We start from the raw sequence: 17,701 nt of genomic DNA, 5'->3' as shown, positions 1-17,701 counted from the left end.
TCTATTTAGTACTCCTGTACCCAGTCCAGTGCCTATCCTGTCCCAGCATCTCTCCATCTTGTGCATTTGTCTTTTGTGTGGAACTGTATCAAAAGCTTTTGGGAGTCTAGCTGGAACTTAAATTGCAGTAGTGTTTTGGCATTTATGGATTCGGTGGGCAGGTAGTTCCGTGGGTTTATAACTCTATAGGTGAAACAGCATCTCCTGTTTTCTGTCCTGCATTGTGGCTTGAGCTTGAAACCATTGCTCCTTGTTTGTGTTACATCTGATCTTTTAAAGAAGTTGTCTGGATCAATGCCCTCCAAATTGTTCAATACAGGTTTTTAAAAGCTTTGATGAGATCAGCCCTGTAATGTCTGGTTTGCAGTGTTGTTAGTCCTGTGGCCCTCAATCATTCTTGGTATGAAAGGCTACAGAAATTAAACCTCATGTCGCTGGAAGACAGAAGAGTGAAGGGACACGATTATCAGGAACGAATTCCTTGAGTAGAGCATGGGTTGATTGTACTGCTCTCTACTGTCAAGTACAAGGTACAGTAATATTTCATTTGGAAATCTTGTTAGCAGCAATGATAATTGCATCATTTCCATAGCCAGGATCTATCCTTCCAACTCCCTAGCTATAAAAATATGGTTAGCGATAAAATTCCTGAAAAATTGTGCTACTATTTCCCCTACCTAATTTGCTCTTATTTGAAACATTGACTAGTATTGTCAAAGATTTACCTGCGCAGCATTCTGAATGCCAATTAGAAGATCCTTCTTGGTAGTACCAATTTTGGTATTTTTAATGATATCAACTAAAGAATTCTTGTTGTCAACACTGTCGAGAACCTGCAGTGGGTGACTATTCAATAAAGTACCATCAAAAATAACCAGGCCTACTCTTGTTTGAGGCAATGCTTTGACCATGATGAACTGAATCACAGAGTCCTTTAAAAATGCCCATCTTGAAATTGCCTGCAATAAACACTTCAATTAGTAGTATTCATAGAGTGCAATTTTATAATTGTGGGGGGGGAAGAGGTGTGCCCACCTAACTGTGCTGGTTGGGGAACAAACTGCAATTTGCTGGAATGAACATTTATATATGTATTGACTTATTTATTTATATATACTGTGTGTGTGTGCATTTTATATATATATATATATATATATATATATATATATATATATATATATATATATATATATATATATATATATATATATATATATATATATATATATATATATATATATATATATATATATATATATATATATATATATATATATATATATATATATATGTCGTACCTAGTAGCCAGAACGCACTTCTATGACTACTATGCAAGGCCCGATTTGCCTAATAAGCCAAGTTTTCATGAATTAATTGTTTTTCGACTACCTAACCTACCTAACCTAACCTAACCTAACCTTTTCAGCTACCTAACCTAACCTAACCTATAAAGATAGGTTAGGTTAGGTTAGGTAGGGTTGGTTAGGTTCGGTCATATATCTACGTTAATTTTAACTCCAATAAAAAAATATTGACCTCATACATAACGAAATGGGTAGCTTTATCATTTCATAAGAAAAAAAATAAAGAAAATATATTAATTCATGAAAACTTGGCTTATTAGGCAAATTGGGCCTTGCATATTAGGCATAGAAGTGAGTTCTGGCTACTAGGTACGACATATATATATATATATATATATATATATATATATATATATATATATATATATATATATATATATATATATATATATATATATATATATATATATATATATATAAAATACACACACATACACACACATACACACACACACACACACACACACACACACACACACACACACACACACACACACACACACACACAAAATAAGATACAGGGGTTGTGAAAGTAAATTTGTTGGTATTTTAAGTGGTACAATCTTTGCAAAGCCACTAATAACTAATATGCATCACATTTTGGGCAGGTCTTAAAGTAAATACAAAATACGTAGTGAATTTTAGAGTTGACATTTTAGAAACTGCCAATCATGAACTAAATACAATTGTAGTGACAGGTACTGTCTAAAATGACAAACTTGAATTCACATAATTATTATATTAATATAAAGTGATGATAATAAGAAATTATACTGATGTAATTGTGTTTCTAAATAATAAAGTACTCGGTGAGTTAGTAGCACAAGGTGGGATACTATGGTGATGAAATTAAGTACTTCATTGTGCTACTCTCTGAATCAAATATAGGTTGAAAATGTATAGACTGCACGTAAATATTTATAAATGAATGAGATATGGATTTTCCATAGGTAAAGAATCTCAAACTCAAATAGGTAACTTTGTTACATAGAGGTAATATGACTTAGAAGTGAGAAGCACTCACTGACCAGACAACAGTCAGTAAGTTGTCTACTGAGATTCCTTCAGCTTCCGGCAGAAAGCATCATATCTAGCAAACCTGGCACAAATCACAAATGGCAGAAGCACGCTTGGACCAAAGAGCCGAAGCTCAATCCCCGCAAGCACAATTAGGTGAGAACTTATACCAATGGCATCACATCTCTAACTTTGTCCACAAGTTTGCTTGAGGGTCTGCCAATCAATAAGTTAATGTGTCTTAGTAGTAGGCATCCTCAGTAGTAGTTAATGTGTCTTAGTAGTAGGCATCAACTCCATAGTCTCAGGAGACTATGGAGTTGTGCTCTGGTTGTCGGTCTGGAGTGGCTTAATTTATGTCATAAGGTGCCTAATTTTCTTTGATTAAATCAACCTACTGGTACATATATCATTCTCATTTAGTTCATAAAAGTTGTCACATTTTTAGGGCTTCAAATTATTTTGCAATTATCCTCCTTCCATTTATTCTCTAGATGCTGCTTCCTTATCTCTCTTGAGGCATTTAATAATTACCCTACTCTTCCCCTCCATTCATTTGTTTTCTATCAAGACATTTTGCTTATAAACAAACTTATAATTTTTCTTAAGGGTTCTTCCTTTCCACCCATCTCTTCCTGTCTCATGTTACATTCATGGTATCAAAACATCAATAAAATCCTTCCTTCATAATGACTTTCCACCCTTTTAAAACTATAATCTAACTCGATCCTTTTCATCTCTATCACATGTTTACTTCTCTATGGTGCCACTAATGCTTAGAACCGTGTAAACCTTAATTTATCACCCTTGACTCATACTACTACCCCTATTAGGCCAGTATAACCCTTCCCTTTCTGTCTTATTATGCTCACCCTTTCCATGGAACTGCTGTAATCTTACATAGTCCTTTCCTTTCCGTGCTATCCCACAATACATGACACTACTGTAGTTCTACACAGTCCTTCTCTGCTTGGCTTCAAGTAATACTCACATCCGTCATGGTGACGCTGTAGTCCAACACGAAGACAATTGTATCGCCAGGTACAGATGCTCTAACCACTGAAAAGGTGGTGCTTGCCACTGTGTTCCCCGGAGCTCTGCGGGAGCAAGATCAAACGTTTACTCTAGCAGTGAGACAGGATTGTTATTAATACTTCAACTAAAATTACATTAATAATATTAATAATAATTATCATTTTACCTGCTGCCTGCAATATATTTGGGGACCTGCTGCATGGGTAACAGCTTCTCCTCCGTATCAACCTACCCTGGCTTTGCGCCCTGGAGAGGCCACTCCAGACTGACAACCAGAGCGCAACTCCATAGTTTCCTGAGACTGATGGATGCCTGCTACTAATTATAACAATAATCATTTAGTTATCAAAAATACATAGACGTATAATTCTAATACAGTACAGTATACAGAAATTGATATTCCTTAAATCTTGTGATAAGATTCTATACATTTTTACTTAACTCCAAATTAAGCAAAGTAAAAAACCTTCACATTAATCCCAATTAACATTAATCTTGTTCTAGGTAACATTATTCTATTCCAAGGGAATTTTTGTAGTTATCATGGAAAACTGTTATTGTTGTTGTTAATAACCTCTAAAATACTCAGCATTGTGCTACTTGCCTAGTCTACAGAGTAAACATTCACCTAAGGTCTACATCTCAAAGGACTGAGGCTGTCAGTTTAGTTTACTAGTTTACACTAACAAACCTAGCACAGACTATAAGAATACCTTCAAATATTTGTGAGTGAATGCAATGCAGTTTACAAAGCTTCGCAAATATTATGCCATTTAGTCTAAAATCATTTATAATTGGGAATTCACTAATAATGCTAAAGACTGTATCACTAGTTCTCTTTCACAGAGTTTAGAATTAGTGCTCAATGTTAGGAGATTCGTTACCTGGCATCCCAGTACAATAATGGTAATGACATCCCAGCCTAATTCTGGCAATTACATTGCCACAATGTCCAGTGGATTCCCTTGTATTGTGACACACACGCGTCCAACAGCCTGGTTGATCAGTCCAGCAACCAGGAGGCCTGGTCGACGACCGGGCCGCGGGGACGCTAAGCCCCGGAAGCACCTCAAGGTAACCAGTTTAAGAGCAGAACTAAGTACAGTACTACCTAATTAACTCTTACCCCCAAATGCTATCAATCCGCATATAGTTCTCGCCTCTAAACCTATACAGTAACTCTTAATATTAGTGCCTTGTGCCCTTTATGTGTCAATGATTGCTCTTCTATGAGCTTTTGTTTCTTTAAGCAATGCAGTTATGGCAATAGATATGCATATAGTTATGGCAATAGTTATGGCAATATTTGTACCTAAGCCATATTATTGTACTCAACCATTGTAATCTTTGATATCATCTGATATCATGGTTGTTATATTGAGTGCATATTCTACTGCATTATTCCTTGAAATGATCCTCAAATTGTGCTACAGTGAACCAATGTATAACCTTGATATTTTATCCTAATGTATCCTAATGTACCTAGAAATCCTTGCTCATTATAATGTTTTGTTATTATTGTGTATTATTCTAATCTTTATTTTTGTTGACCTGTAAATTTTTTTGTCAATTTTACTGTAATATATCTGCTTAAAATTACCTGTACCTGTAAAGTAAAGCTGTAAAGTACCTATAAACATTTGTTGTCAATTATACTGTAAATTATCTACTTAAAATTATCTCTGTTAGTTTAAGGACTTGCCCGAAACGCTATGCGTGCTAGTGGCTTTACAAGATTGTAAAATCAACATCCTTCCTATGTTCTCTCTTAACCCCCAATGTACCTTCTTGTATATATATAAATAAATAATAATAAATAAATAAGAGATAACCAAGTCTAGCTGCATACAGCTTTAGCTGCCCTGTCTGTGTCATCACATTGCCAGTACCTGAGTGAGATGGTCTCTGAATGAGTTTCTGAAACTAATTCTGTGCATAGCATTCCTATTATCTATTCTGTAGGTGGAATTTTCAATGTTTTAAAAGATAACTTTAATACAGAATACTACTCCTGCATTTTTTAGTTTATTAGTAGCAAGCTGTAATGCATTTAGCCCTATGTATCTGTATCAGCCTTTTGTATAGTCTTATATACTAGTAGTTTGTGTATGCCTGTTGTTTCAATAGAATTTTAGGCTCCATAAACAGTGCTTTAGTCTTGGGATTAGTGAGTCTTAGCTGCCAGAACTTTAACCTTGTTCTGGCAGCTCTTGCAGTGGTGCTGGAACCAAGCGTATTGACGTTTGCCTTTTCATTAGAAAATTTCAGCAATGTGGAGAGGGGGATCAGCTGCATGGGTATCAGCTTCTCCTCCATATCGACCTACCCAGGCTTTGTGCCCTGAAGAGGACACTCCATCCTCGACAACCATAGCGCATCTCCATAGTCTCCCGAGACTGCAAGATGCCTACTACTACTAGTCTTGGGGAATCATTGCTCTAGCTCTGGGGAAATGTCACAGTATTGGTCCTGACTACTGTGCTTTTTATAATAGCCAGTGATATTGGGATAGAGTTGTTGTTTAACCCTGTCAATTTACACAACCAAAACCATCTTCTAGATGAAACAAATTCAATATACAAATGCTTGTACTTGCTGAGTAGTGTTTATTGCTTCTCACAAGGGCCTGAACTTGTAAGCATTGGAGGAGTTGTTAATGGTAAGCTGCTGAAGCACTTTCCAATGTGTGTCTGGTGCTTATTCATTCCTGTCATGTTATTGTGAATTTTATGTCATAATGAAGTTGTATTGTAAAAATGATAAATAAAATCAGAAACGTGCAAGAAAACTGGTATGTATAGTGACTTACTGCTGCATATCTTCATGTTGATTGATAACTTCTTGAGTGCTACGTTTATCACATAATACGTTGTGTTTGGTGGGCACTGTTTTATCATGATCACTTGAATCACAAAACTTCACTACCTGCAAAATAAATATTTCACTTATTTTATAAAAAAATAATAGTCTGCGTGTTACAAAAATCCCATACTTTAAACAAAAAAGCCTTAGCAATGACCTTTTTAAATCTCTGTAAGAGTCTTTCAACATAACATGTTACTAAATTTCCCTCTTGCTAGTTACACCTTTAAGCTACTGTATTCACCTAAATGTGATAGGCATTCCCAATGTATTTTACTGATTTTGAATTCGCCATTCTTTATTAATCCCTCAATCTGTTTGCAATACTCAATAATCACTTTTTTAAAATACATATCTTAGATATTTGTAATCTATTTGCCACTTTCTTGATACAGTTCACTGTTTTGTATCATAATAATAATACACAGTTTGTATATATAAATATAGAAGTTAATAAAAGAGTAGGCCTATATGAAAGAAGACAGGTAAAACTGGAGGAATTCAATTATAACATAGTATAGTCTCCATAAGGAGACTTAAAAAAAGGTAAAATTAATGAACAGAGGTTCTGCATCAACAACAATTATATAGAAATATTTGGATAAAATGATAAAAGCTTGACCACACAAAATACTGACACTTATACTCTACTGATTAATAATTGAAGTACAGTACTGTAGTGGACCGTATAGTATATAGAATTACTTAAATAAATAAGACATCGGTAACAGGTATAGGCTATGTATTTCTGTTACCACTCAGGCTGAAGGGTCCCTAAATTTGAAATGCCTGTAAAGACATGCACTATGATGGATAGTGCACGCCTTTTTGTGGGAAATAAGTTTTTATTCTAGAAAATAGCGACCTCTTGAAAGGGGTGAGGCCTCAGCTAGAGCTGGCCTACTTAAAGAAGAGAACCAACTCTTTTAATCTCTCTCAACTTTCTCACTACCACTCCTACTGTTAGGATGATAATAGCTTACTGATACCATCTGCAATTTCTAGCGAAGGTATCTACCCCAATTTATCTTGTCGGTACAGCAGCGACCTTACTTCTTGCAGGGTCTGCATTCGTTTCCCAATGGTTTAAGTCGGTGATTCTTGAAGGGGAGGCAGATGGCTCCCTGGGAAAGATATTCAAAATCTAAGGGAAAGGATTTTAACCAGGGGGAGGAATGTTTGTCAGGGAAGAAACTCCAAACTGGGAAAGAATGTACAGTACTCTGAGAAAACCTGGGATCCCTAGGGGTGATGTGTGACTTGGGACCCCTGAGAACCAGTGGTCTGAAGTGGCTGGTCACTTTCTTCACTCCATTCTCATATTCCTGTTAAGTGCTATACAGTATAGTCATACTGGCTTAGTGCTTTCCTCTTAATAACTACCTTACCTTGCCTCCTTATGAAGACATGTAGTCACTCGATGAACTAGGACATGTAGTTCAAGTTGTTCTAATACCCCTGAATAACACTTTCTGTGTGACTTGTTACTCTCTTTTGAAATAGTATTGAAAGCCATATATAATGGGCTATACTCAATTCTGGTCGCCACAAAAGAGAGTATGGTGCTATAGGTTTGATCATCTGCCCCATGGCCATATTTGCATTTTTTCCAGTTTCTTCCTCATACTTCTGGCTTTCATGTTCTGGTTATATGTGCATGTAAATATTTATTATCTTTACATAAGTTATGCTATTTGCAGTATAAACAAATGTATCACTATAGCCATTTAGGGCCTCTTCAATATTGCCAGATATCAATCGATGTTTAATGTCGGGAACATTACTTCCTTAACATAAGCAAGGAGCTTCTCTCTAACACAGAAAGAAGCTCATCTCTACCATTTGAAGGAGCTCATCTCTACCATAGGAAGGTGCTCATCTCTACCATAGGAAGGTGCTCATCTCTACCATAGGAAGGAGCTCATCTCTACCATAGGAAGGAGCTCATCTATAACACAGGCAGGAGCTCATCTCTACCATAGGAAGGAGCTCATCTCTACCATAGGAAGGAGCTCATCTCTACCATAGGAAGGAGCTCATCTCTACCAGAGGAAGGAGCTCATCTCTACCACAGGAAGGAGCTCATCTCTACCACAGGAAGGAGCTCATCTATAACACAGGCAGGAGCTCATCTCTACCATAGGAAGGAGCTCATCTCTACCATAGGAAGGAGCTCATCTATAACACAGGCAGGAGCTCATCTCTACCATAGGAAGGAGCTCATCTCTACCATAGGAAGGAGCTCATCTCTACCATAGGAAGGAGCTCATCTCTACCATAGGAAGGAGCTCGTCTCTACCATAGGAAGGAGCTCATCTCTACCATAGGAAGGAGCTCATCTATAACACAGGCAGGAGCTCATCTCTACCATAGGAAGGAGCTCATCTCTACCATAGGAAGGAGCTCGTCTCTACCATAGGAAGGAGCTCATCTATAACACAGGCAGGAGCGCCTGTCTAGCAAAGAAGGGAGTGCCTCGATATTGTGAAAGTGTCATATTATTGTGGCATTCTCTGTGCTTGATTTTCTTAATATCACCCTGAGCCATGACTTAAAACATGGAAGTGGCCTTGGAAGACAAGCAATTTTGACGGTTGAGAAACTGGTGGATGGGATGGGTTATTATCCAGCACTAACACAACCTCGATACTGTTTGGTAACCAAAGTGTTTTGAAGTACTATACTGTACACCTTTACCTCAGGCACAGTACAATTAACCCTATCTTTATTCTATTTTCATCCAACTAAAGCATCACATTTGTCATCGAGCCAAAGTTGATGGGGGAAATCATCTACAGTACTAGAATTTACTCATCTGACAGACTTACTCATCTCATCTGTATTATTATACAATAGGCAATTGGTTGATAAAATTTAACGTCTTATCTGCATTACTGTACACTTGATTGACACAACTATCCTTTTTCCATAGAAAGGAATGCAGGTGTGTGTGTGTCTCGCATTAAATTGTCAATTTATATTGTAGTTATATGTTGATATAAATTTTGCTACAATGTACCTTTTCACCTTACCTGATAGGTTAGATTAAGGACCTGCCCAAAACTCTATGCACGTTAGTGGCTTTGCAAGAATGTAAAAATACCAATCTTATGTAATCTCACATACAAATTGTACCTTCTTGTAAATAAATATTATTGTTATTATTCCTTCTCACCATCTGCATCAAGAGCCTCTCTTTCCCAGCTGATTATAACAATTGTAATATCGTAGTCTAATACAACATTTATAATGTTCATTTGCTCATAAACTTGCTTATGGCCTTCTCCATGATGATCCCTCTTAGCACAGGTGATTTATCTTGACACTCCCAGACCTCAATGTCATCATTTTACTTTATCATAAAAATCACATAGTTTAGCCTTACTAATGATGAAGGAGACTTACTGTGCCGAGGAAAGGTGCCGCGAGGAGAGACGACTCAATGTTAACATTACTATCAGACGCCAAGTCAGGTGTGAAGTTGCAATCCTCTTCTTTACCATTCTGCACACACTGATCACTGTTGGTGGAATACATACTGAACTTAGTCTTCTAATATACTAATGCAACATATACATTTTGCTTTAGTTTCCCATTATCGAGGACATTATAACAAATATTAATGCCTGTGCATATAATGTGCACTGGAATCGTGTATAAAATATATTTATTACTACACTAGTTGTATCTCTTTCTCATTTACATTGATACTTTCATATCTCTTGTTCTCAGAAACTTAAGCAGTGCATACCCTATTACAGTACAGGTATATGGTAAAAATAAATATGGAAAATATATAGTAAAAATACAGTAAAAATAGGGATACATTGCAGAGACCATTTTAAGTCCCATTTTTCCAGCCCTCTACTAATGACATGTCTGAACACTTACTAAATACTCCTGCCACAACTAGAGTAAAAGTGGTTCTCAATTTACAACAGGGCTAAGTTCCATCAGAACACTTATAAGAAAATCCACAGGAGCCGTGATGAAGATTCGAACCTGTGCACTGGGAATTCCCAGATGCACACTCTAAATGACTACACCACAACATGGTAAAAGAATTGCAACCTGGGGTGCTACTGCACCTTCGAAGATCCCCGAGGCTTCCATGTCGTGGCGTAGTCGTTTGGGCCCTTGCATCTGCGAATACCCAGCACAAAGGTTCGAATCCTCATCACGGCTCCTGTGGATTTTCTCATCGACACATCACAATAATGTGATTTCTCTTTGTACTGTATACTTATTTTATGTTCCCTTCAATTTCTACTCCAAATACAGGACATACATTCAAAAAGTGAAACGTGAAACTGCCAACTAAACCAAGTGAAACGGGAAGTGTAACTGCCTTAGAATTGAAGTCAAAGAATTGATAAAGCACAAGAATGGTACTGTATTTGTGGGAGCTTGATACACTACCAGGAATAAAGTATGAAAGAGTTGATAAACACACAATAGTCCCCGTGACCGACAGCCAAGAAGGCGGGCCCCAGAAGCTGAAGCCTAGTCCTGCAAACTATGCTTCGATAACTACTAACCTGAAGGAGCCCGAGACTTCGTTATTACTGCAGTAGTTGGGAGCAAAAGAACTGGTCTGTGCACGGTATGCCGAAGGGAAGATGGGATCATGCAGGTGGCCATATTCTTCAAACACTCCCCATCTAAATTTGGCCCACTCGTGAATCAATAATTTACCTGCGGAAAAGTTGCAATGAATAGTTGCAGTGCAATGAATGGTTGCAGTGCAATGAATGGTTACAATGAATACTGTGTATAAGACTCTATAATAGATTTATTTATTTACATGAGGCTTGTCCCGGTTGTGTTTTAGTTTAGTACATGTATTATGCACCCCATACCCGTCCTGTGGGCGGTAGTGGAAAGGGCTACAGAGGCACATAATGGGCTCAGGAACTGAACCCCAACAAATCATTTAGCTAAGCAAGTTACAATCTTGATGAGCTTACAAAATTAGTCACGAAATTCAACACACAACGTTACAGCATCAATGGACGCGAGACAGTCGGGTTCGTTCTCGACGCACTATCCAGAATTCTGGGTTCGAATCCCAGGCGGGACCGAAATAGTTGGGCACATCTCCTTTTACCTAATGCACCTGTTCACCTTGCAGTAAGTAGTACTCAGGAATGAGTTGCATCCTGGGCGGGAGGTCAGTAATTCGACCTTGGGGGGGGGGGGGGGGAGCCCCTCGATACAAGCATGAATTATTTTTGTATGTATGAATTATTTTTTTCTTTGTAACCTCCCACAAGGCATCTCAAGTGGCTTTCCCAATGGGTGAAAACCATCTCCTTTTTGCCTGTCTATCACTAAGACTTTGTTGTGTTTCTGAAACCGTTTGTGTAAGTCTTGCCAGATATTTTAAAAAAGTAATGTGGATTAAAATCTAATTTCTCCACGTTGATGGCCAGTTATAAATTTAGAACCCCAAAATAAGGTAGGTTTAAAAGAGAAGGCCTCTGTCTTCCACCATACAGATTACATTTAAGTGAATATAAGTGACTACTGATAACTATTTAATTACATATAATAAGCACAGTACTGTATTTTACCGGTCAGACTATTTAATTACCAATCAAAGGTTAGTTTAAGTTTAGTTCATTCATTATGCCCCCCATACCCATCTTGTGGGCGGTAGTGGAAAGGGCTACAGAGGCACATAATGGGCTCAGGGACTGAACCCCACAATTCATTTAGCTAAGCAAGTTACAATCTTGATGAGCTAGTTACAAAATTACCAGAATTATACATTATATGTGTTGCTAATATTGTGAGTTACAATACCCTGTGGTTGCCCAACCGTTTCCACTCTATGTTCCTATATTCTGGCCGGAAACTTTAACCAGAGAAGCGTCCTCCTCCTCCTCCTCTTGATGTGCCACAACGTACAAAATACAAAGTACTAACCTAACTATACAGACACGTATGAACCCATGCAACCCTGCATTTAGCCTAATCTACCGATGCATAGAAAACGTGAATTTTTGTCACCCGCTTATTTTGATGGTATACTACTCTATATTGTGTTCTTTTTAGCTATTTGACAATATACTACCGCTCACAGGATGAGTATGGGGCGCACAATGAACTACCGCTCACAGGATGAGTATGGGGTGCACAATGAACTACCACTCACAGGATGAGTATGGGGTGCACAATGAACTACCACTCACAGGATGAGTATGGGGTGCACAATAAACTACCGCTCACAGGATGAGTATGGGGTGCACAATGAACTACCACTCACAGGATGAGTATGGGGTGCACAATAAACTACCGCTCACAGGATGAGTATGGGGTGCACAATAAACTACCGCTCACAGGATGAGTATGGGGTGCACAATGAACTACCACTCACAGGATGAGTATGGGGTGCACAATAAACTACCGCTCACAGGATGAGTATGGGGTGCACAATAAACTACCACTCACAGGATGAGTATGGGGTGCACAATAAACTACCGCTCACAGGATGAGTATGGGGTGCACAATGAACTACCACTCACAGGATGAGTATGGGGTGCACAATAAACTACCGCTCACAGGATGAGTATGGGGTGCACAATAAACTACCACTCACAGGATGAGTATGGGGTGCACAATAAACTACCGCTCACAGGATGAGTATGGGGTGCACAATAAACTACCACTCACAGGATGAGTATGGGGTGCACAATAAACTATCACTCACAGGATGAGTATGGGGTGCACAATAAACTACCACTCACAGGATGAGTATGAGGTGCACAATAAACTACCGCTCACAGGATGAGTATGGGGTGCACAATAAACTACCACTCACAGGATGAGTATGAGGTGCACAATAAACTATCACTCACAGGATGAGTATGGGGTGCACAATTAACTACCACTCACAGGATGAGTATGGGGTGCACAATAAACTACCACTCACAGGATGAGTATGGGGTGCACAATAAACTATCACTCACAGGATAAGTATGGGGTGCACAATAAACTATCACTCACAGGATAAGTATGGGGTGCACAATAAACTACCACTCACAGGATGAGTATGGGGTGCACAATGAACTACCACTCACAGGATGAGTATGGGGTGCACAATAAACTACCACTCACAGGATGAGTATGGGGTGCACAATAAACTACCGCTCACAGGATGAGTATGAGGTGTGCAATGCATAAAGGGCCTGGTGGCTGAGTGGACAGCGCTCGGCACTCGTAGTCCTAGGGACCGGGGATCGATCCCCGGCGATGGCGGAAACAAATGGGCAGAGTTTCTTTCACCCTGATGTCCCTCTATTCACCTAGCAGTAAATAGGTACCTGGGAGTAAAACAGCTGCTACGGGCTGCTTCCTGTGTGTGTGTGAAACAAAAAATGATTGACAGTTGAGAGGCGGACCGAAAGAGCCAGAGCTCAACCCAAGCACAACTAGGTGAATACAATATCCTCAGTTTGCGATAACATTACGAAGGAAACGGAAGAGCCACAAACCTTGAGACACCGAATCAGAATTCGAAGACAGGAAGTTTTCAGAGAGGTAGGTAAAATCTCCAGGTTCTCCACAGCCGCGGGGTTGTTGAGTCCAGGGGTTGTCCAGGAAGAGTGGGTGTGATGGCCCCACCCTCCAGTGCGCATCAGTCCACCCTAGTCTGCGGGTGTTTTCTACAATGTCTAAATCAAGACATGGCCAACTGCTAGCAGCCGCAGGAACCAGAATGGTCACCTCGCCAAAGGAGAGCGTGTTGTTTGTCACGTTATAAAGTACTGCAGAAGCACTGCTAATCATGCTCTGAAAAAGTAAACAAAAAACAGAAACTATACTCTTACTGTTGTTGTTAAAGATTCGCTACCTGGAACAAAAAGTTCAAAGTAACACGGGCTATGGTGAGCCCGTAGATGATACTCGTACTGAACCTTATGCGTGGATGTGACGGCATAATTCTACATCTATATAAGAAAATGTCTGTTTTTCTGATTCGGGTTGAGGGCCAGACGCTTATGGCTAGCTTCACCAAACTCTTGCAAGATGACTGGTCTTTGTCTGGAGATGGTATGGAGTTCTTTGCTCCCTCTTCCCCTTTCTATAAAATGGCAAATCATACTAATTTCCAATTTCACTATCTAAAAGACTCCATCCTCACTAAGATTACTGGGATGAAGGGGAAGTGGTGGAGTAGAGAAGATAGTAAAGGTTCACGGGAGACATCTCCCGTCACGCAGGGTGCAGTTGCACCTCCACAGATCTCCAGTATCATCTATTGATACTGGTGATGGCTCAAAAGGGCCACCACTTGCCGGCTATTCATGCCCGTGCCACCTTTTGGATGGCTTAATCTTCTTCAATCAATCAGTAAAGGTTAGGGAAGTTGAATGATAGGAAGGGTAGTGAATCGGAGCAAAGATAGTGAATTGAAGTACTGTAAAGATGAGTAAAGAGTAAGGAAGGTGGTGAAGGGTAGGGGAAGGTGGTTAAAGGCTTGAGAGGGTGCTGAAGGATAGGGAAGGTGGCAATGGCACTGTATAATGATTTTTCGTAATACAGTTAACTTTGACAGTTGAGAGGCAGGACCAAAAAGCCAAAACTCAACCCCCGCAAGCACAACTAGGTGAGCACATAGAAGTTGGATGAAAGATGCCTATTACCAGCTGTCAATGTAATTATAATGTGTGTAGAGTGATTATAACTAATGATTTAAACATTTCCGCCAAGGTCTTATTAAGACTTGTCCTCTTACAAATTACGTCGCTTTTCATTGTATGCGCTACGGCCAAAAAAGGTCGTAATTTGAAAATGAAAAATAATTTAAAATAAATTTTGGATTTTTTTTTCCAAAAAATAACAAGTTGAAGGGTCCTCTGGTAAGTTAGAAGGTCAGGAATTTCTTCTAAGGTTTCAAAACGTCATGAAAATCGTTGAGTGTGTCCTCTCCTAACCTAACAGCCTAAGCCAGAGAACCCAAAACAGAAAACGAGACGGTACGTCACTTTCGTGAGCCGATTTCAATTTGAATTACGTCCACTTTTAGCCTGAGTGCGCATACGAGCGAAAAGCGACATAATTTGTAAGAGGACGGGTTGTCTTGTGCTCTCTCTAAATTTATTTTGCTTACGCTGCCTCTCACAGGCTATGGTGTGCAGATATCTGGGGCCAGATTCACGAAAGCACTTACGAACATGTACACCTTTCCTCAATCTTTGACGGCTTTGGTTACATTTATTAAACAGTTTACAAGCATGAAAACTTTCCATTCAACTGTTGTTATTGTTATAAACAGCCTCCTGGTGCTTCGGAGCTCATAAACTGTTTAATAATTGGAAACAAAGCCGCCAAAGATTGAGAAAAGATGTACAGGTTCGTAAGTGCTTGCGTAAGTGCTTTCGTGAATCTGGCTCCTGTTCTGCCCACCGGTCCGTTGACGATCGCTGGAATACATAACGCGATTTTGACCAATGGATCCCTATACTATCGTCAGTATCTGCAATATCCCAAATTGATGCGACGTCTGGTGCAGTCATCGTGTCGAATTTCAGTTTTCCGAGCCCCCGAATGCTCACTTACATGAATAAAAATTTGATTTTTACCCGAATAAACATTTAATTTGATTTGATTTGACCTACCAACCATCATCAAAACGGTCAACTTCATGAAAGGCCTTGAACACGCGTCTTTTCCGTTAACTGTACTTGAATCCCGCCTTTCTAACATTGTCCAGTGTTATCTACGTAAACAGCGGCATTATGTGTAAGGAAATGTGCCCAACCATTTCTGTCCCGGGATACCCGACAGATTTGAGAACGCACCAGCCGTTTTGCTTGTAGACAACATAATTATTATAATTGTTCTACACTGAAGAAGCCTACGTGACACTCCTGACATGACGGCCGTGGTGTGTAGGCCTATACTTGGCGTGCCTGGAAGCTGCGCCACCGTCCACTTGACAAGCATGAGGATATGTGTAGGCTGTAGTGCCTCTGAATTCTAACGGAGTAGCCTATTACGTTAGAGGTGAACTATTTTTATTTATATATACAAGAGTTCTTACATTCGTATGGAAAGCCATTAGCACGCATATCGTTTCAAGCAGAAACAGAAATACAGTAATCCACTGTAACAGCCTTTAAATTCAGCACTAAATTATCTGCTTCTACCTGCATATATCGGCACAATTGCCTCGTTAACGGTATGATTATACTAAGGCGATGTATTATGGTGTGCATTTCCATCCAGGCTGACGATCCCACGTGTAAGTTCTAAACAACAAAGGCGACATTCCCTTGTTTATAAGGCATTAATTAGGCAGGGTGGTGACTTACTTGGATATGCTGTATGTAGAGTGAACACTGGGTGGGGTACAAGTCGTCCCTAAGGGCCACCACCAGCCCTGTGTAGGCACCGTCGACGACGCTGATGTCGGCCGCCTGTCCGGTCCCCACAGCCGCCGCCACTACCACCACCAGCAGCGCCTTCACCAGTGTCTCCATGCTCCTCCACACTCCACTTCACACCACTCTCACAGTACACTTGATCTAGACTACTCTTAACACTAAGAATGTCACGTATAGCCCTTGTTATCCTTTCCAAGGACTGTTCATGCAGCCTACCTCCAACATCTACCTGACTGAGTGCTTCAATCACTCAAACGACTGTACAACTCTCTTTATCAGCCAGCTAGCTGATAGGTGATGTCAATTGCGATAAAGCTGATATAGCCATAACAACATGTCCACTACAACAATACCTTCTTCAGGATGTAAACTTCGATAACCACACATGATATGCATAATAGGCCTACACAAGTCTATATATAAATTCTGATAAGAACAGCAGCAGAAAAGAATATGTGAAAATTCTTTATGTCGACAAATAAATTATAATTCCCTTTGTTGAGGACAAGAAACCTGTAACAACGCATTCTGACCTTCCTCCTTCAACATAGACCCATACTATAAAATAATAATAATAATAATAATTTGTATTAAGGCAAGAGTACATACATGCAAAATTGTGTACAAAAACGTTGGATTTCTAGGAAAGGGGAAGTACTATCCTAAAGCCATTAATATCCACAGCGTTTTTCAGGCATGATGTGGATTTTTTTTTTTTATTTTGATCAAACGCAAAAATGAACTAAAGTGGAGGGAAGGTAACTATCAGAGGAAAGCGACAAGCCATTACGACTATATAGCACTTGGAAGGAGGGGGGGGGGTCAGGATAAGGATTCGGGATGGGACAGGGGGGAAGGAATAGTGCCCCAACCACTTGGACGGTCGGGGATTGAACGCCAACCTGCATGAAGTGAGACCGTCGCTCTACCGTCCAGCGCAAGTGGTTGGGCAACAGAAGGTAATTTTCACTAATTAAACAGAAGGAATACATTTTTTTTTTACACGGCAGATATCATCAGCTTTACTGATTT

General features: G+C 39.4%; 1 protein-coding gene across 1 annotated transcript in view; it reads right to left on the bottom strand.

The window, feature by feature from the left end:
- LOC123768108 (calcium-activated chloride channel regulator 2) overlaps positions 1 to 16,982 on the bottom strand; it is a 30,938-nt gene extending 13,956 nt beyond the window's left edge. The window contains exons 1-7 of the mRNA XM_045758426.2: positions 16,598 to 16,982; positions 13,775 to 14,072; positions 10,817 to 10,973; positions 9,684 to 9,798; positions 6,226 to 6,341; positions 3,373 to 3,478; positions 726 to 959 (exon numbers count right to left, since the gene is read on the bottom strand). Of these exons, the coding sequence (XP_045614382.2) occupies positions 726 to 959; positions 3,373 to 3,478; positions 6,226 to 6,341; positions 9,684 to 9,798; positions 10,817 to 10,973; positions 13,775 to 14,072; positions 16,598 to 16,765 (1,194 nt within the window). The 5' untranslated portion in view covers positions 16,766 to 16,982. The remainder of the gene's footprint in view (positions 1 to 725; positions 960 to 3,372; positions 3,479 to 6,225; positions 6,342 to 9,683; positions 9,799 to 10,816; positions 10,974 to 13,774; positions 14,073 to 16,597) is intronic.
- Between the last annotated feature and the right edge of the window lie 719 nt (positions 16,983 to 17,701).

Source organism: Procambarus clarkii, chromosome 59 (genome assembly GCF_040958095.1).
Source record: "Procambarus clarkii isolate CNS0578487 chromosome 59, FALCON_Pclarkii_2.0, whole genome shotgun sequence".
Classification (NCBI taxonomy): Eukaryota; Metazoa; Arthropoda; class Malacostraca; order Decapoda; family Cambaridae; genus Procambarus; species Procambarus clarkii.
The sequence above is the reverse complement of the archived record's forward strand: the minus strand, read 5'-3'. Positions and strand labels throughout refer to the sequence as shown.